This window comes from Ursus arctos, unplaced genomic scaffold (genome assembly GCF_023065955.2).
Source record: "Ursus arctos isolate Adak ecotype North America unplaced genomic scaffold, UrsArc2.0 scaffold_7, whole genome shotgun sequence".
NCBI lineage: Eukaryota > Metazoa > Chordata > Mammalia > Carnivora > Ursidae > Ursus > Ursus arctos.
The window spans coordinates 32,684,322-32,705,984 of NW_026623089.1; the positions used below are offsets into that span (position 1 = coordinate 32,684,322).

General features: G+C 45.0%; 1 protein-coding gene across 6 annotated transcripts in view; it reads left to right on the plus strand.

The window, feature by feature from the left end:
* MYOF (myoferlin) overlaps positions 1–21,663 on the plus strand; it is a 158,832-nt gene that overhangs the window by 31,491 nt on the left and 105,678 nt on the right. For all 6 annotated transcript variants that reach the window (XM_057308896.1, XM_026481667.4, XM_057308897.1 and 3 more), the window contains exon 4: positions 11,726–11,834. In XM_057308896.1, the coding sequence (XP_057164879.1) occupies positions 11,726–11,834 (109 nt within the window). The remainder of the gene's footprint in view (positions 1–11,725; positions 11,835–21,663) is intronic.

Consider the following 21,663-nt stretch of genomic DNA (forward strand, 5'->3'; position numbering starts at 1 on the left):
ATGGAGTGATATAGGATAAGGAGAAAACTGTTATATGGTATGGCCCATGAGAGAAATAAAGCAGAGTAAAAGGATAGAGAGTGATTGATGATGGGGGGATGATCCAGTGTTATGTGAGGTGATGATGAGGTAACAATTGAGCAGAGACCTAAATAAAGTGAAGGAATGGGCTATGCAGCTGGTGGGGGATGGGAGGAGGAATATCACAGGCAGAGAGAAGGCAGGAGTGTATTTGGGGTGTTGGAGAAACACCAAGGAGGCCAGTGAGGCTGGAGCACGAACAGGAGGAGCTGGGTGGGGTAGGAGATGAGATCAGGAAAGCCGAAGCACGTATGGCTTTGTGAGCCACGGCACAGGCTTTGGAGTTCATTCCTAGTAGAATGGGAATCCATTAAAGGGGGTTCAGGGTGATCTAGCCTATATTTTAAAAGGATCATTCAGGCTTTGTGTGCAGAGACTGAATATAGCAACCAGTTAGGATGTAGGGAAACAATACTGGGAGACTATTATATATTCATTTTACACCTGGTGAAAACACAGGGGGGCCCTTGGATGACAGCAGTCATGGGAAGAGGGCAAGTCCCCACCCGACGGTTCAGCTTGGCCCTTATTTTGGATGTTCGCTGTGCCTTTCTGGAGACAGAGTTGAATGGCAGTCTGTCTGATCCTGACATTTTCTTCCTACATTTGAACAAAGAAAATATGGTGGGTCCTGATAGAAGAGGGTCCTTCTAATGTTTGGGGCTCCATGCATCTTGCTGAGACATATTGTACTTGGTGTTACGCTATCTGCTGAGCAAAATGGCCAAAGGAACCGGTCATTACTGTGGCATTATTATGATGGGAATTTTTAGGCCAGAAAAAGGTAAATTCTAGGCAAAATATGAAGCTGGTGTTCATTACTCTTTCAGCCTTTCCTTCCCCTTCTTCTGGGAGGTCCCCCTCCTCCTGACCTCTCCCAGGCACCCAGTGTCTGTATTTATGTCCTAAGGCTCCCACCAGCGTACCCACCCCAGCCTCCCTTCTGAGCCGTATCTGCACCCTCTGCTAAGCCTTTTCCCAATAGCACGTACGTCCCGTGTCTTAGTCCTTCAGGGGCTCACTGGTTGAAAGGAGCTTTCTGAGAAGCTGCTCCAGGTTACAGTGGGATGGACACTAATTGTTTATACTGTGTTAACTTCCCAAGAACAGTGATCTGGGGACTGAGGCCACTGGTGACTCATCTGAAGAAGTGAACAAAATGGGAATTTTTGGCCCTAATGGCAGGGTCCCCAGGGGAGGTCTTTTTAATTGGGAGATGAGCTCTGTGTCCTACAAATGTCACCGGGTTGTTGGTCACCATCTTCCAGTGAAAGCCAACCCTGAGTCGGCTTTGGAATGAGCAGTGCGGATGATAATGCCTCTGTGTTGTCTGTGCGCTTACTGTGCTAAGCCGCATGCTTGCGGCAGGAATTGTGAACTTTGACCTTGTTGCCACCAAGTAAACAATGCGTCCACCTTGGTCAAATTTGCCCATAAGTACGTTGCAGGAAAAAAAAAATTTAAACCCATCTGGGAATACGCAGTATGTTTGTCCAAACTACTTGTGTATTTTGGCCCCAGATTTCTTTTCTTAGCTTCTTTACTAAAAATTTCGCCTTCAGGAATCTGCTCACTGCTCAGTGTGGGAACTTTTTTTCACCAGGAAGTACAGGGTGGGGGCAGAGGGTTTCTCTACCAGCTTAAGGAATGTCTTGCCTGTTGATGTTCCTGTTGCCATGGAAACTAGTTGTGCAAACACGGCTCTCGCTCTGCATCTGCTGCTCTGGGCAGCAAACAGGTTTGCCTGTACACCCCTGCCCACACCCACCACGCACTGCCAGGGCCAGCCCGTGCAAGCAAGGCACTGGGGCGTCAGTGACATCCCTCCTCGGGCGCTGGGAGCTGGCTCGGCCATTCAGCGCAGGCTCTGTTCTTCCCCACTTCATTGTCCTCCAACCAGCCGTCCGGGCTGAATGAGGGTGAAAGAAGAGCCAGAAGTGCCTCTTGGTCATGTGATGAAAATGAAATATTTTTAGCTGAAATGTCAGAGTAGAAGGATTTTCCCAGCCGCTGAAGAACAGGATTTCTCTCTGTGGACAGGAGGTGCAGCCATCACCTAGTGAGGACTTCGGGAATGCTGAGGGCTGGGCCAAGCCCCATCAGTGCATTATCCTACTGAATCCTCACAGACACACTCTGAAGCAGGTCCTGTTTTTCCCCAGAGAGGCTTAGTATTCTGCTCAAGGTCACACAGTAGGTGTGTGTCAGAGTCAGCATTTATGTCCAGGCCTGTGTCCTTGATTTTTACATTATACTGAAAACCTCAAACCACCTGTAGGAACCAACTATAGATGGAATTACTGCTTAACTGTCAGCTAGAATGGAAGTAATTTTTCTTTCTAATTTTGCAAAAAAAATAACAGCCAACAGAGTATTAGTAATTCCTCCCTACTTAACAGTTTTAAGCAGGCATTTTTATACTCTTGAAGAGTCAGTCACTTATGCTCATGTTCTACGATGGACAAGATACATTTGGAAAGTATATCTCATCTCATGTGATCTTCATGGTGACCTTGAGAAGTGGAGATGAGATTTGAGGCTGAGACCCTGACCGCCTGGCATCCTGGCCCTGCTGTCACTCCACCTGAGTTCCTAAAGAAGAGTCAGCTTTAGGAGCCTGGAAATGCAGGAATGAAAGGTGTTTCCAAGTTTTCAGGTTAGCATGCATGTGCATGCTTGTGTGTGCTCACGTGCCAGGGAGGAAAAAGAGTTACGAGTTAGGGCTTCTCCCCCCCCCTCCCCCGTTAGGGCTTTTGTACTCACTGTTCCCTCTGCATGGAATACTCTTTCCTTCTAACTGCAGTAGATGTGAAGTGTTGTCATTTGGCCTCCGCATCTGGGACCGCCCACCCTAGAGCAGCCCCTGCCGTTGCTCTCCAGCTCATGGCCCTGCCTTATTTCCTCAGAGCCCCTCTTGTTAGTGAGCTCACATGGGTGTAGGAATGATGGAGAGAGTCCAGCTGGGCATGTGGACATTTGTGTGGATTTTAGATAAGGACTCAGAGATATGGCTGGTCCACATTCCCGCTTCATCTAGCTCAGTTCACCACCATCTGACATGGTCTTATCTATTTGGTTATTCACTTGGCCTTCCCCTACTGGACAGTGAGCTCCACATCTGTCTTGTTTGCGTCTGTAACACCAGCGCTTAGCACAGTGCCTAACACATTATAAGCTCTCAGTAAGTGTTTGTTGAATGAATTAACAAGTAAGTTCATGATACATGAATGGAATCGAAAGTATCTTGCATTGGACAGTTAGCCCACCTAGTAATGGGTCATTGATGTGGAATCTGTCCAGCCCAGCTGTCTGGACAGCCTTCTGGTTCCAACTTGGGTTTAAGCTGCAAAGGAGTCAACACGAAGGGGTCAGATCACAAGGGAAGCAAACACCTGTCCCAAAGTTCCTACCTTTCTGTAGAGAGATGTGGAGCTTACCCCTGAGCTCAGAGGAAGGAAGGCAGCAGATCTAGTGCTTGAAAGCTGAGATTCGGGAGGCAGACAGAGACTGCCTGGAGACTCAGCTCTATTGATGACTAGTGGTGACCTCGGGCAAGTGACGTAACCCCTCCAGGCCTTGACGTGACCATAGTTTGGACATTCTGCTTGCACTAAGATAACATAACAGGGACCAGATCTACTCTCACCTGATACACAAAAGAGCTAGAGAAAACATATGTAACCATGGTTTCAGATATTGAACACCAGCAGCACGAGACAGTGACTGCCGAGAAAAGGGAGGTATATGAAATGAGCCCTTTCAGCAACCAACTTAATGCCTAGAGTGCGTTCCCAGGCTGCAGTTCAGGGAGAGGGAAGTCAGGTAGGTCCCAGTTGTCTCCCAAAGTTGGGGACATGCAGGTGGGAGGCTGGAGCTACACACACACACACACACACACACACACACACACACACCCAGACTGGTACCAGGGGCTACAGAATTAGGAAAAAAAAAAAAAAAGACAAGCTTGGGTTGTGAAATATACTGACTCCCTGAGCAAAGGTTTGTGGCTTTTTTGGGTTTTTTGTTTTTGTTTTTTATTAGAGAAAACAGAGACTGTGGTTGGAATGAAATTAATTTGGTGGAGAGGTATGGTATGGCTTATGAGAAAATTTCATTTCCTAGTATACAGAAGACCTTGTCTTCAGTCTTTTAATACTTCGGTTTCTCCTAGTGGTGAGACACTCACTTCTGACATTGCCACGTGTAAACAAGGTAGTGGGATTTGTGCAGGTGGGGCCACCACCTTTCCTTCTTCCGCTGTGGTTGGTGAGGAGGGACGGACAGCCCCCTGGAGCAGCTTCTCAGACTGTGTGGACATCGAAACCAGAAGCCAGTGTTACCGTGGCATGGGGTTCTCAGTTCGGTTCTCCCTAGTTCCATATTTTCAGTAGAGCGGCAGAACTGTGAAAAGATCAAAACTGGCTTGGGCTGGCTGAGTCCGGGTGCTGGAAAGGCTGAACCCCCGTGTGTGGGGAGGCCAGTAAAGTAGCTGCCACAGTCCTGCTGGCATCCGTTCACATCTCATGAGGAAGTGAAGGTGGCCCACTGCCCTGGAGAAAGACACCCGGAGAGACTTGAAAGAGAAAGGCATTTCACAATGACAAGAGCTGTGTCTTCTAATTGCACTTGGAGGACCATCTCTTAGGAGAGGAAGCTTTACAACTTGGAAGTCATTTGCAAGGTTATTGGACTATCTTCAGTGATGTATCAATTAATGTCTTCATTCGACAAATAAGTACTAATGCCTCTGTGTGCCAGACACTGCCCTAGGCACTGGGAGTACACTCCATGCCTTTCACGGGGCTTACATCTGAGTGGAGGGAACATACAGTGTATCAGATGGTGGTCAGTAATGATGAAGAAAAATAAAGTGGGGGGTGAAGAGAAAATAACGAGATGTGTGCATGTGTGTATGTGTATGTGTGTGTTGATTTAGATGCGGTTTTTGTATGAGGAGTTGTTTTGGGGTCTGTTTTATAGTGAAATACCTTATGAAACTTATGGCTTTAAAAACTTTATTCAGATTCCACTAATAGGGTTTTATGAGAATTCAGTTACAGCTGAAATTTACTTCTGGCCTAACCCTGAAAATACAAATTGTTTTCCAAAAAGACTCTTGGTATACACAGCACCGGAGTTGGGGAGGGAACAGTTTCATGTTCAGAAGAGAAAGGACTAGTCTTAAGAACTTTGCATAACAGAAATGGATGTGGGTAGTTACAAGGGATCTGTTCACTCCTGCCTGCCTACCCGTATCCCTGCATAGACAGCCCACCTTCCCGTGATTTGGGCTGTGCGTGAGCTCATACCAGCTTTCCCTGTAAGTACTGGCCTGCTGTCACGTGCTTCTTTTGGATCCCTTTTTCTAGAGTAGCGTCTGAAATAATAAAAAGTAACTGTTAAGGGGCGCCTGGGTAGCGCAGTCGTTAAAGCGTCTGCCTTCGGCTCAGGGCGTGATCCTGGCGATCCGGGATCGAGTCCCACATCAGGCTCCTCCGCTGGGAGCCTGCTTCTTCCTCTCCCACTCCCCCTGCTGTGTTCCCTCTCTCGCTGGCTGTCTCTCTGTCACATAAATAAATAAAATCTTAAAAAAAAAAAAAAGTAACTGTTAAGCACTTACCACATCATCCTTACAATACTGTTAGGTAACAGCTGCCATAATCCTTACTTTACAGGCAAGGAAACTGAGGCTCAGAGAAGTAAAACAACCCGTATACGGCCTCTGGTACAAAGAAGAGTCTGAATCAGAAAGCTCTGCGTAGCTGCAAGTTCTCAGTCTTTCTTATTCAGTCTCCCTTACCTTGTTTGGCCCAAGTTCTTGATGAAGGAATGAAGGAATGAAGGAAGGAAGGAAGGAAGGAAGGAAGAGAAAGAAAGAGAGGGAGAGAGAGAGAAAGAAAAAGAGAGAAAGAGAGAAAAAGAAAGAAAGGAAGAAAGAAAACTACCACCTTGATTCTAATGGCTGGGGGGATTAGACAGAGACGGAGCCTTGGTGTTCCCTTATGCTGCACAACAGGCAAGCACCGATTCTGATCCTTGAGGACTGAAAAAAACAGGAGAATCGGTCAGGTGAAAATAGCTAAAGAGCAGGTTACACTCATTTAGAAGTAATTACCGAGCCTCACCTGCATGCCAGGCATTATTAGGCTAGCTAACCTGCTCCTTGCAGCCTCAAAGTGCCTCACTCCGGCCTAGGTGCCTCCCTGATCGGGAGAGCTTTTGGTGCAGAGGCCTTGGCTTCCCCTCAGCTCCTTCGCTGGTTTAAGTGACGCCATTTGCCGCAGGCAGCAGGGTTGGGAGGGACTGGAAAAAAGGAAGTTGTTGCCGGCCCTGAATCCTGCAAGACCTGCCACAGCCTCCAGACTAGGTCAGTGCTTCCAAAACCCAGGAACGGAGTTTGTGAAGAGTACAGAGCACAGTCCTACCCCAGAGGGGCTGGTACACAGCCAAGCTTGGGAGTCACGATTTGATGAACAGGACAAAGGCCCCAAGGCTCTCTGACAAGCCTGGTGTGGAGTGAGGAGGCGAAGCCACAGGAAAGGTACAGATAACTAGGCTTGCCGAGTAGGTTTTATTCGAGTTTTGTTTACTAAGCCCACTTCTCAAATGTGAACCCGTGTTATGTTGAATGTACTTTTAAAAATTACCTGTCTCCCTCTCTCTGGATCTAGCTTTGCCAGCTGCCTTTCCTACCCCACCCCCCCTCCTCCACCCATCCCTACTTTCCCGCTGCCCCTGAGAATCACTGTTTTAGACCATTGTTTCTCAAACTTCCTGGGTATAAGAATGAACTAAAGACAAAGTCTGACTCAGGGTCCTGGGAATCTCTGCCCTAGTGATTCTGCTACAGGGAGGGCTGGGGAACCACCACCTCAGAAATGGTGGACAAGCTAATCCAAAGGGCCAGGGTGGGCAGCTTGGGAGACTCAGGAGGGTTCCCCCCTGGTAAAGTGAATGGGAGACCCAGAAGATGCCCTTTGAGGGGTTTTGGCTTACAAACGGCTTCCTGTGATAGGATTTGCTATCATGGTTGCCCCAGCTTCTCCCACCCATCTGGTCGTAAGCAAGGTATAAGCCCGGCTCCCCCACCTTTGGGTGCAGCTGTGGGTCGGGGTGGGGCAGGTGAGGACCTTGACTGGCCCTGGGGAAGAAGTGTGGGGACGGGACGGGTGATGGGGCCAAGCGAGGGAACCCCAAGGCCACACCAGCCTGGTCTGGTCGAAATGACAAAGCCTAACTGGCTGAGAGCCCAGGGCTTCAAAGGGTGGGCATGACTGGCCCTTTCAGGGTTTCTACAGGGGACCTGGGAGCAGCTTGGAGAAGTAGTTGTCCTTCACACAGGTGGAGACTGTTATTCCCTCACAGGGGAAGGAAAGTTGAGACACACTGCAGTCTGTAGGGGCGAAAACAGTACAACACGTGATTTCGTTTCCAGAGTCCAGCGTGTTTTTCCTTCCCTTCACGAAGGAATTTCCAGTAAACCCTCCTCCAGTAATCCATGTGGGCTGTGTCCCTCCTGCACAGAACAGCTTGATAGATGTGAGCTCTCATGATTAAGCACTCAGCCAGCAAAGCCCTTACTCACCACAGTGGCATGTGGCTGTTAGCGTCTGTGCCTATGCTAACGGGGAGAACGTTCCCCTTTTCTGTCTTTTAAACAAACTAGACTCTGTTTGAACAAGTTAAGTTCTTAACCAACCCTTGCATGACTAAGTCGACTAGTTCGCAGTCCCACTGCTCAGAATTAGTTCCATGTTGCACGGAGACCCTACTCAACACTCTCTAGACGTTCCAGAGATGTGAGGGGTAAGAGCAGGACTGGCTTAGCCTCACTTCAGGATACATCTGCAGCGTATTAGTTCTGCAAATAAAGCTGGAGAGCAAAAGGGCCTTGAGATTCTTTCACTGTAAAGTTTCCTTTTGAGACGTGGTCCATCTGTTTTAGTGTTGGGTGGAGTCCACGGGGAGACTTATTTTTCCATGCAAATTCAGGGCGAAGCGTGAACAGTACTGTCCCACGGTAACATGTCAGCATATTTATAGTGTTAGTAATGTGAAAGAAGAAGGGTTTCTTGGTTTAGTGTCACCTCCTTTAAAGGAAACTGGCTTGTGGTCCTGCTGCATTGTTCTTGTCCCCTGTGTAGGAGGCCGGGTCATCATTTCCCAGCCTCTCACAGTAATCTGTAGCCAGGCAACATTGAAGAAAACAGCCCACGCCAGGCTGGCGGGACCCTCGGAGTCCTGCAGAGCTCAGACTTGCCCATAGGGGGCGTTTTCTCCAATTTACAGTCAAAGCTCTTAGACATAGCTGCTTACATTTTTCTTCAACTCAACCTAGCTGTTAAAAATATTTTGGGGAGTTAAAATCTTTCCAGGCTTTCTTCTACACACAATGTCTTTACTTGAGAAAAAAGAAAGTAAAATTTTCTTTTAAATCACCCCCCCCCATAGAAAACCAAAGCATCAGCATTTTATGATGGAAAAAACAAATCTTAAGAAATGGGACTAAGGGTTTCTGAAAGAAGGAATTGAGGTTTGAGTTAAAATAGGCTGCTTTTCTTTTACTCCATTCCTGGCCTGCTCTCTGTTACCACCCTCTACAGCCTTTCAGAGAGAAGGGAAAGTCGTGGACAGTGGCTGAGTCAGAATGAAGGCTGTAAAACCATTCAGGGCCAGGAAGGGCCAGTGGATGGGCTTCATGTCCCAGATGAGTCTGTTCTCTCCAGTTTGCACGAGGCCGCACTCCCTACTGTCTTACACTGTAGGCCACATTTCTGTGATTGGCCTAACCTTTCCCCTGACACTGTATGAATTTAAGCTTGACCCACGAGCTTATAGGCGAATACACTTGAAGGCAGAAACCCTGCCTATCATTCTGGATTGTCCAACATGGACGTATTTTAAGATGTATTTTTCCTAAGTCAATGAACAAGGACTTTAAGAGAAAGATATTGAACATGAGACGGTTTCCTAAATAGATCTATGTAGAAAACATCACATGTACGAGCCTAGCTGCAGGCTTTAATAGCTGAGAAGGGTCTGAGAAATTATTTACTCCAAGCCACTCATTTGCAGCTAGCGAAGTGGGCTCAGAGAGTTGGGTGACGTAGCCAAGGCTGGAAGGAAGTTGGGACACCGAGTTAGCACAAGAACAGAAATTGTCTAACCCAGGGCTTCTCAACCTGGGGCGATTTTACCCAGCAGGGGACCATTAGCAAAGTGTAGAGATGCCAGTGCGTTGAGGCCAAGGGTGCTGCTGAACATCGGACAAAGCCCAGGCAGCCCACCAAAACAAAGAATTGTCCAATTCAAAAGGTCAGTAGTGCCAGGGTTGATAAATGCTGGTCCAACCCCAGGCCAGCCCTCTTTCAGTATTGTCCCCGCGTGCTATACTTTCTTTTCTCCTAAGAAGTATTTATTGCTGATAAGAGTTTCAGGTCATCTTGGCTTCAGCAAGAGCAAATCTGTACGTGTCCAAGTGTGCAATGTTATTATTTTAATCGTGTAGTTAGGTTATGAATCATGGAACTGTGAGGAATAAGATCCAGTACGTGTTTCCACGTCTTTCAAGGCGCGTACCTCATTTAGACCTTTAATACCAGTCAGATGAGTTTTGAAACTGGTTTTCCCGTTTTGTCCTAAAAACTCAATTAGCCAACCTCATGGCTTACTATGCTATTTTTAAAACTTGGGGAAGAAATGCTCATCAGGCTTATATCATGTGAGGCTGAGGGAGACGTGGAAGAGATTTTGCCAGGGACTCTCGCTTTGTGTGGGAGGTGTACTTGTTTCATCTGGTGGCAATGGAGTCTTGTGTAGACTCTTGTCCTCAATATGTCAGGGGAATTACAATCCAAGTGAGGAGAAAACACATTCAGTTTTTAAAAATCTGCAAACAGTGAGTGAACATACTCATCTGAGAAATTACTCTAAAAAGGTTCCATCCATTCTCAGCGTTGACTGGGAGACCTAATTCCTGTATTGACCTGAAAGGGCTGAAATGTTCACTCTTCACCCCCCGGAGGCAGAATTTGTCCTTTCCATTGCCAATAACCGACTTTACTTGCGATACGAGAAGGGATGAGAATCCATCACAGTTGTTGAGCGTCTTATGTGGTGTTCTGTCGAAGAACGTGTGTTGTTCCAAGAAACCATGTGTAGTGCTTCATGCCATCGGGTAGATTGGGTGAAAGAGGGTAGCAATTTTCTGGTCTTGTGCAGGATAATATGCCTGTTCACAGAGAGTGAAGTCACTTACTCATACTGTTGAGTCTGTGGATGTATGCGGTTGAGTGACTGACCCCAGAGCTACAATCTAGTTCCATTTCTGAGGTCTGAGGGGGGCAGGAGAATACAGATTACATCCGTTCAGAATAGATGCTCACACATTAACATCAGTTTTCACTCGTGATGTTTAAAGAAACGACTACATGTGAAAATAAAAGGAATATTTCCCCACAAGATGAACTCTCCTGATTATTACTTTTGCCCAAAAGCCCAGAGTTATGTTTTATGCTCAACTATGGTTTCTTCACCCTGGCTTTTTGATGTAAGGAATCTCTTCTTTCACTTTGAGGATTCGACGCTTAGTTTTCTATTTTTATGCTAATGATATTCATGCTATCGTATCTGCCATTTATTAGTATCAGTTACTGCAAATGTAAGCTAGGTATAAGTAAATAATATTTTAAAATTCTTCCTGTTTCTCTTTTCCTTTTTCGGTGTCCATACTGAGAGCACACCTGTGGGCTTCCTTTGCTTTTTGATTGCATTTCACAAAGGGAACTTCTTCAATTCACCCAATCTCATACCGTGTTATCCATTATAACACCCAAAGTACAAACTATATTCTGCAGGTCACATTCTTATATTCACTAACTCTCAGGGGTTGTGTGTTCCATAAATTTTTTTGATCATGTGCCCTAATAACATGTTTTGGGTGTTCATTCTTTGTGTAGATTTATTTATTCTTTCCTTTTAAATATCTATGAATAAATGAACTCTGTTCCAAACACTGGGGTGAGAATAGTGAGTAGAAAAAGCAACAATCCGTGCTTTAGGGGCCTGACTGTGGTGAGCAGGGACACATGTGTGCCTCTGTACCATTAGGTTAGGTGCCCTGAGGGGTAGCTGGGTAAGTGGTGAGGCTGAACATCATCCCTCTGGTTCCAGGAACAGGGAGAAGGACACACATCCAACCAGAATTAGTGTACAGGTTAGTAAGTTGGCCTCGTCACTGAACTAGCAACCTATTTACACTTGCAGAAGGTCTCCCTGGGGGGGACATTTTCACAGTGGGCAGTTTTGATGGGTCTTTTTACATTTATATTACAGAGGAATGCTTGGATTTTGTCCTACTTTTCTCTCTTCTTGGATTCTGAGGGGTGCTATTCAATCTTTGTCACCCATTCATGTGTCGTCTCATTCATGACTTGAAATTTCACGGGCACCATAGTTAGACTCTTGAAATAACTCCTTGTTCTGGAAAAGTGAGGTTTATTGCCAAAATTCCAAAAATTCATTTCACAGTAAGTGATTTTAATGATAATAGATGAATGAGAAGGGCATCAGGAGATCTGCTGAGTCATTGGAAGCATGCCTGTCACCTGGGTTACTGTGTGCTCTCTCGTTTCACCTGCAGGTTAATTGGCACTGCCACCGTAGCCCTGAAGGACCTGATTGGCGACCAGAGCAGATCGCTGCCGTACAAACTCATCCCCCTGCTAAATGAAAAGGGGCAAGATACTGGGGTGAGCACTTTCTCTTTTGTTGAATGGTTTTGAAGTGAGATAAGTAAGCAAAAAGTTCATTAAGAAAAGTGTGAAATTATAATCGGCTCATCACACACACACACACCCACAACTCACACACCCCTAATGGTTTTGATAACAGGTCCACTTGCAAATGATACAGCCTTATCCTACACTTGTAGTCACAGAGCCAGTAGATTAGATAAACTTGATTTTCTGTGACAGAAGAAAATGCTATAGAGTGAGTGGGACCCTTTCTTGGTATAGCTCTGTGCATATCCCCTTGGGTGTTTACATTTCTGTGGTGAGCATAGCTCTGTCTCAGACGCTCTCTGAAGCATTCTGTAAGGTATTTCATTAATATTACCTCGTAACATCAAGATGTGAATATCATGATGTTTCTCATTGATTGGCAGCTGTCTGTTTTCTGACCACAGCCTCCAAATAAGTACATACTGATATTGTCTGATGCAAACCCAGAATTTTCTTTCTCGAGTGCACTTAAAAGAAATAAATGGACTCAAAGCTCATAGCTCTCAGATTTCATTTGATTGCTAACCGCGCTCATAAAGCCACCATGCCTGCCCCACTAACCTCTAATACCTTTATTTTCCAATTCATTTATTTTGCTTGGGAGCATGGGCAAAGAGAGAAAATTTTATACTAAAACAGGCCATCCCTGTAGGCAAGAATGCAGATTAGGCTTCTCAAAGCCTATTCACAATGTTGATTTTGTTGGTCTAGGTTCCAAAACTTAAAGGTTTGCTGTAAATCAGCATTCTAATCCTAAAACGTAAACTCAGAATGTCGTCTGTCATCTATTGTTCCAAAACCTGGCTGAGAGAAATGATACTTAGGAAAGATGCTACAAGTCAGTGAGGTGTCTGGCTGGTTTTGTCTTTGTTTTTTTATTTTTTTATTTTTTTAAGATTTTATTTATTTATTCGACAGAGATAGAGACAGCCAGCGAGAGAGGGAACACAAGCAGGGGGAGTGGGAGAGGAAGAAGCAGGCTCCCGGCGGAGGAGCCCGATGTGGGGCTCGATCCCACAACGCCGGGATCACACCCTGAGCTGAAGGCAGATGCTTAACCGCTGGGCCACCCAGGCGCCCCTGTCTTTGTTTTTTTAAGCACAGAAGCAAGCACATGTAGAACTGGAGCACTTCTGGGAATCCGGCGTTACCAGGAAATCACCGATCCAGAAGTTGAGCCATCCATGTCCTCTTCTAAGTTTTGAAAGTCTGATTCTTCACTTAAGTTTAGCAGTTGAGCCCCTCAGTGCTGCTTACATTCGACCTTCAGGTTATGGCCTGGGTCTTTGGCATAGGTAGCCATGGATGCTGCTTTTATGATTATTGGCCACAAAACTGTGGTTGGGAGCCTCATTTATTGTTCTGCTCAGTGTCTCCCAGATCTCTAGTTCCTAAGTTTTAGCCACAGAATGTGCTGATCCACGAGGGAGTATTCACTGATGAACAGACAGATAAGAAAAAGGCAATATGGCATGTGTGTGTGCACCCACACGTGCGTACACATACTAGTGTTTATCACGTGAAGCACAAGTGGCAGGTGGAAGTATGGGATGCCCATTTAAATTTGAATTTCAGATAGTGAATAATTTTTCAGTAAGACTATGTCCTAAATATTATGTCTGTATTTTAACTGGTAACTTGGGTGTGTACATGCAGGCGTGTGGGTGTGCGTGCCTGCGCCATCCTTATCTGCAAAGGATTCCGTCCATCCAGAGGTTTGTCCTTCCTCATTTTTGCTGTTAAAATTCTTTTCTTTTGTGAGGGATGGGAGTTAAGATGGCGGAGGAGTAGGGGACCCCTTTTTCAGCCGGTCCCCTGAGTCGAGCTGGATAGGTACCAGACCAGCCTAAATAACCACGGAATCAGCCTGAGACGCAGGATGATGCATCTGGATCTCTACAAATGAACATCTCCAGCGCTGAGTATTGAGGTACCAAGAGGGGAGCTGTAAACCGTGCACGGATATCGGAAGATAAACGGAAGGGGGAGGGAGCCGCCGTGTTTGGGCGCCGGGAAGCGGCAGCCACCTGCACGGGGGAGCGGGCGGACTCACAGAGGGTACCCGCGAGAGAGCGGACTGAGACCGGTGAGCCGTGAACGCGCGCGCCACCAGGCATCTCCCGGAACACCGGAATCCCGGTGTGCTCACGGGATCCAGACTGAGACCGGGAACTCCCGGAGCGCGCGCGGGGCGGCTGGCGGCTGACGGGCCACCTGCACGGGGGAGCGGGCGGACTCGCGGTCGGCACCCGCGAAACAGCAGACTGAGACCCTGAACCGGGTGCGCGCGCCACCAGGCTTCTCACAAAACTCCGGAATCGAGGTGTGCTCACCGGGCATAGACTGAGACCGGGAGACCCGGGAGCGCGCGGGGCGGCCGGTGGCTGGCGGCATTAGAAACACAAAGGACAGAGACGGGGCGGCAGGTGGCTGGCGGCATTAGAAACACAAAGGACAGAGACGCGCCGGCCCTGGAAGTGAGGGCAGGGTCGCCGAGTTGGTGCGCACATCCCGGGACGCCGCAGGGTTGAGCAGCACCAACAGTAACAGAGTTAAAGTGGCCAGAACATCAGTGGAGAACGGGCCGCAATCCCTCTGTTCTGCGACAATGCAGCCTCTGCTGCTCTGACCCTCAGAAGAGGCATAGCCGGCCGCCAGGGAAAGCCGCCAGAGAACAAAAGCCTGGAAATACCGGCTCAGAGAGTGCCCATCCCCATCCTCCCTCGCAGGGGCACGGAGACTCTACCCAAACAGGGTTGCCTGAGTATCGGCGCGGCAGGCCCCTCCCCCAGAAGGCAGGCTGAAAAATCAAGAAGCCCACAACCCAGGCGCCTGGGTGGCGCAGTCATTGAGCGCCTGCCTTCAGCTTAGGGCGTGATCCCAGCGTTCCGGAAAGAAGTCCCTCATCGGGCTCCTCCGCTGGGAGCCTGCTTCTTCCTCTCTCACTCCCCTGCTTCTGTTTCGTTCTTGCTGTCTGTCTCCCTCTCTCAGATAAGTAAATAAATAAAATCTTTAAAGAAGAAGCCCACATCTCTAAGATCCCTATAAAACAAGGGGCACGGCCTGGGACCCAGTCAATAATTTTGGGCTCTGGAAACCCCGCAACCTCTCTTCATCAGAATGACAAGAAGGAGAAGCCCCCCCCAGCAAAGAAAGGACAGTGAGTCAGGGGCCTCTGCCACAGAAGTAACGGATATGGATGTAACCAAATTATCAGAAATGGAATTCAGAGTAACAATGGTCAAGATAATGAGTAGACTTGAAAAAAGTATTCAGGAAAATATTACTGAGAATATACAATCCCTAAGGGCGGAAATGAGAGCGAATTTGACAGAAATTAAAAATTCTATGAGCCAAATGCAGGCAAAACTAGAGGCTCTGACGGCCAGGGTCACGGAAGCGGAGGAAAGGGTTAGTGAATTGGAGGATGGGTTAATAGAGGAAAAATTAAAAATAGAAGATGGTCTTAAAAAAATCCACGCCCACGAATGTTGGCTACGGGAGATTACTGACTCAACGAAACGATCCAATGTTAGAATCATCGGCATCCCCGAGGGGGTGGAGAAAAACAGAGGTCTAGAAGAGATATTTGAACAAATTGTAGCTGAAAACTTCCCTAATCTAGCAAGGGAAACAAAAATTCGTGTCCAAGAGGCAGAGAGGACCCCTCCCAAGCTCAACCATGACAGACCTACACCACGTCACGTCATAGTGCAACTCGCAAATATGAGATCCAAGGATACAGTATTGAAAGCGGCCAGGGCAAAGAAATTTCTCACGTACCAAGGCAAAGGCATCAGAATTACATCAGACCTGTCTACACAGACCTGGAATGAGAGAAAGGGTTGGGGGAGCATTTTTAAAGCTCTTTCAGAGAAAAACATGCAGCCAAGGATCCTTTATCCAGCAAGGCTGTCATTCAGAATTGATGGAGAAATAAAGACATTTCAGAATCGACAGTCACTAGCCAATTTCGTAACCACGAAACCAGCCCTACAGGAGGTATTACGGGGGGTTCTATAAAAGTAAAAAGGCCCCAAGAGTGATACAAAACAGAAAGTCACAGCCAATACAAACAAAGACTTTACTGACAACATGGCAGAATTAAAAGCATATCTCTCAGTACTCAGCCTGAACATTAATGGTTTAAATTCTGGTTTCAAACGCCACAGGGTTGCAGATTGGATAAAAAGAAATGACCCATCCATTTGCTGTCTACAAGAGACTCATTTCGAACCCAAAGATGCATTCAGACTGAGAGTAAGGGGATGGAGTACCATCTTTCACGCAAATGGACCTCAAAAGAAAGCTGGGGTAGCAATTCTCATATCAGATAAACTGGATTTTAAACTACAGACTATAGTTAGAGATGCAGAAGGGCACTATATTATTCTTAAAGGAAGTATTCAACAAGTGGATATGACAATTATAAATATATATGCCCCCAACAGGGGAGCAGCAAGATACACAAGGCAACTCTTAACCAGAATAAAGAGACATATAGATAAAAATACATTAATAGTAGGGGACCTCAACACTCCACTCTCAGAAATAGACAGAACACCCTGGCAAAAACTAAGCAAAGAATCAAAGGCTTTGAATGCCATACTCGACGAGTTGGACCTCTTAGATATATATAGAACACTACACCCCAGAACCAAAGAATACTCATTCTATTCTAATGCCCATGGAACATTTTCAAGAATAGACCATGTTCTGGGACACAAAACAGGTCTCAGCCGATACCAAAAGATTGAAATTATCCCCTGCATATTCTCAGACCACAACGCTCTGAAATTGGAACTCAACCACAAGGAAAAATTTGGAAGAAACTCAAACACTTGGAGACTAAGAACCATCCTGCTCAGGAATGACTCGATAAACCAGGAAATCAAAAATCAAATTAAACAATTTATGGAGACCAATGAGAATGAAAATACAACAGTCCAAAACCTATGGGATACTGCAAAGGCAGTCCTAAGGGGGAAATACATAGCCATCCAAGCCTCACTCAAAAGAATAGAAAAATCTAAAATGCAGTTTTTATATTCTCACCTCAAGAAGCTGGAACAGCAACAGAGGGACAGGCCTAATCCACGCACAAGGAAGCAGTTGACCAAAATTAAAGCTGAAATCAATCAAGCAGAAACCAGAAGTACAGTAGAGCAGATCAACAGGACTAGAAGCTGGTTCTTGGAGAGAATCAATAAAATTGACAGACCACTGGCAAGACTTATCCAAAAGAAAAGAGAAAGGACCCAGATTATTAAAATTATGAATGAAAAAGGAGAGGTCACGACGAACACCATTGAAATTGGAAGGATTATTAGAAATTTTTATCAACAGCTATATGCCAATAAACTAAGCAATCTGGAAGAGATGGAATCCTTCCTGGAAACCTATAAACTACCAAGATTGAAACCGGAAGAAATTGATTTCTTAAACAGGCCAATTAATTATGAAGAAATTGAGTCAGTGATAAACAACCTTCCAAATAACAAAACTCCAGGCCCGGACGGTTTTCCTGGGGAATTCTACCAAACATTCAAAGAAGAAATAATACCTATTCTCCTAAAGCTTTTTCAAAAAATAGAAACAGAAGGAAAGCTACCAAACTCATTCTATGAGGCCAATATTACATTGATCCCCAAACCAGGCAAAGACCCCCTCAAAAAGGAGAATTACAGACCGATTTCCCTAATGAATATGGATGCCAAAATCCTCAACAAGATACTTGCTAATAGAATCCAACAGTTCATTAAAAGGATTATCCACCACGATCAAGTGGGATTCATACCTGGGATGCAAGCGTGGTTCAATATTCGCAAATCAATCAGCGTGATACATCATATCAACAAGAAAAGACTCAAGAACCATATGATCCTCTCAATCGATGCCGAAAAAGCATTTGACAAAATACAGCATCCTTTCCTGATTAAAACCCTTCAGAGTGTAGGAATAGAAGGTACATTTCTCAATCTCATAAAAGCCATCTATGAAAAGCCTACTGCAAATATTATTCTCAATGGGGAAAAGCTGGAAGCCTTTCCCTTAAGATCAGGAACACGACAAGGATGCCCACTCTCGCCACTATTATTCAACATAGTACTAGAAGTCCTTGCAACAGCAATCAGACAACAAAAAGGGATCAAAGGTATTCAAATCGGCAAAGAAGAAGTCAAAATGTCTCTCTTCGCAGACGACATGATACTCTATATGGAAAACCCAAAAGAAGCCACTCCCAAACTATTAGAAGTTATAGAGCAATTCAGTAACGTGGCAGGATACAAAATAAATGCTCAGAAATCAGTTGCATTTCTGTACACGAATAACGAGAACGAAGAAAGAGAAATCAGGGAATCCATCCCATTTACAATAGCACCAAAAACCATACGTTACCTTGGAATTAACTTAACCAGAGATGTAAAGGACCTTTATTCTAGAAACTATAAATCACTCTTAAAAGACATTGAGGAAGACATAAAAAGATGGAAAGATATTCCATGCTCATGGATCGGAAGAATTAACATAGTTAAAATGTCCATGCTACCCAGAGCAATCTACACTTTCAATGCTATCCCGATCAAAATACCGAGAACGTTTTTCAAAGAACTGGAACAAATAGTCCTTAAATTTGTATGGAACCAGAAAAGACCCCGAATCTCCAAGGAACTGTTGAAAAGGAAAAACAAAGCTGGGGGCATCACAATGCCGGATTTCGAGCTGTACTACAAAGCTGTGATCACAAAGACAGCATGGTACTGGCACAAAAACAGACACATAGACCAATGGAACAGAATAGAGAGCCCAGAAATGGACCCTCAGCTCTTTGGGCAACTAATATTTGATAAAGCAGGAAAAAACATCCGGTGGGAAAAAGACAGTCTCTTCAATAAATGGTGCTGGGAAAATTGGACAGCTACGTGCAAAAGAATGAAACTTGACCACTATCTCACACCATACACAAAAATAAACTCCAAATGGATGAAAGACCTCGATGTGAGACAGGAATCCATCAAAATTCTAGAGGAGAACATAGGCAGCAACCTCTACGACATCAGCCTAAGCAACCTTTTTCATGACACATCCCCAAAGGCAAAAGAAACAAAAGATAAAATGAATTTATGGGACTTCATCAAGATTAAAAGTTTCTGCACATCCAAGGAAACAGTCAGAAAAACTAAGAGGCAGCCCACGGAATGGGAGAATATATTTGCAAATGACACTACAGATAAAGGACTGGTATCCAAGATCTACAAAGAACTTCTCAAACTCAATACACGAGAAACAAATAAACAAATCAAAAAATGGGCAGAAGATATGAACAGACACTTTTCCAATGAAGACATACAAATGGCTAACAGACACATGAAAAAATGTTCAAAATCATTAGCCATCAAGGAAATTCAAATCAAAACCACACTGAGATACCACCTTACGCCAGTTAGAATGGCAAAAATAGACAAGGCAAGAAACAACAATTGTTGGAGAGGATGTGGAGAAAGGGGATCCCTCCTACATTGTTGGTGGGAATGCAAGTTGGTACAGCCACTCTGGAAAACCGTGTGGAGGTCCCTTAAAAAGTTAAAAATTGAGCTACCCTATGATCCAGCCATTGCACTACTGGGTGTTTACCCCAAAGATACAGACGTAGTGAAGAGAAGGGCCATATGCACCCCAATGTTCATAGCAGCAATGTCCACAATAGCTAAATCGTGGAAGGAGCCGAGATGCCCTTCAACAGATGACTGGATTAAGAAGTTGTGGTCCATATATACAATGGAATATTACTCAGCAATCAGAAAGAATGAGTTCTCAACATTTGCTACAACATGGACGGCACTGGAGGAGATAATGCTTAGTGAAATAAGTCAAGCAGAGAAAGACAACTATCATATGATTTCTCTCATCTATGGAACATAAGAACTAGAATGATCAGTAGGGGAAGAAAGGGATAAAGAAAGGGGGGGTAATCAGAAGGGGGAATGAAACATGAGAGACTATGGACTATGAGAAACAAACTGAGGGCTACAGAGGGGAGGGGGGTGGGGGAATGGGATAGACCGGTGATGGGTAGTAAGGAGGGCACATATTGCATGGTGCACTGGGTGTTATACACAACTAATGAATCATCGAGCCTTACATCGAAAACCGGGGATGTACTGTATGGTGACTAACATAATATAATAAAAAATCATTATTAATAATAAAAAAAAAAAAAAAAAAATTCTTTTCTTTTGTGAAATTATCATAACAGTAGATAGTAGTTGTGGGCTTGGGTTAGCTCTCTATGTTGACGCCCCCTAGGAAACTTTTTTGAAATTTTGTAGGTTCATGAAATACAGAAGTATAGGAAACTCTGCCCTAAAGTAACGCCCCATGTGGATGCGCGCGTGGTTCAACATTCGCAAATCGATCAGGTGATACATCATATCAACAAGAAAAGACTCAGGAACCATATGATCCTCTCAATTGATGCAGAAAAAGCATTTGACAAAATACAGCATCCTTTCCTGATTAAAACCCTTCAGAGTGTAGGAATAGAGGGTACATTTCTCAATCTCATAAAAGCCATCTATGAAAAGCCTACAGCAAATATTATTCTCAACGGGGAAAAGCTGGAAGCCTTTCCCTTAAGATCAGGAACACGACAAGGATGCCCACTCTTGCCACTATTATTCAACATAGTACTAGAAGTCCTTGCAACAGCAATCAGACAACAAAAAGGGATCAAAGGTATCCAAATAGGCAGAGAAGTCAAAATGTCTCTCTTCGCAGATGACATGATACTCTATATGGAAAACCCAAAAGAATCCACTCCCAAACTATTAGAAGTTATAGAGCAATTCAGTAATGTGGCGGGATACAAAATCAATGCTCAGAAATCAGTTACATTTCTATACACGAATAATGAGACTGAAGAAAGAGAAATTAGGGAATCCATCCCATTTACAACAGCACCAAAAACCATACGTTACCTTGGAATTAACTTAACCAGAGACGTAAAGGACCTATATTCTAGAAACTATAAATCACTCTTGAAAGAAATTGAGGAAGACATAAAAAGATGGAAAGATATTCCATGCTCATGGATCGGAAGAACTAACATAGTTAAAATGTCCATGCCACCCAGAGCAATCTACACTTTCAATGCTATCCCGATCAAAATACCGAGGACATTTTTCAAAGAACTGGAACAAACAGTCCTTAAATTTGTATGGAAACAGAAAAGGCCCCGAATCTCCAAGGAACTGTTGAAAAGGAAAAACAAAGCTGGGGGCATCACAATGCCGGATTTCAAGCTGTAGTACAAAGCTGTGATCACAAAGACAGCATGGTACTGGCACAAAAACAGACACATAGACCAATGGAACAGAATAGAGAGCCCAGAAATGGACCCTCGGCTCTTTGGGCAACTAATCTTTGATAAAGCAGGAAAAAACATCTGGTGGAAAAAAGACAGTCTCTTCAATAAATGGTGCTGGGAAAATTGGACAGCTACATGCAAAAGAATGACACTTGACCACTCTCTTACACCATACACAAAAATAAACTCCAAATGGATGAAAGACCTCGATGTGAGACAGGAATCCATCAAAATTCTAGAGAACATAGGCAGCAACCTCTACGACATTGGCCAAAGCAACCTTTTTCATGACACATCCCCAAAGGCAAGAGAAACAGAAGATAAAATGAACTTACGGGACTTCATCAAGATAAAAAGCTTCTGCACAGCCAAGGAAACAGTCAAAAAAAACTAAGAGGCAGCCCACGGAATGGGAGAATATATTTGCAA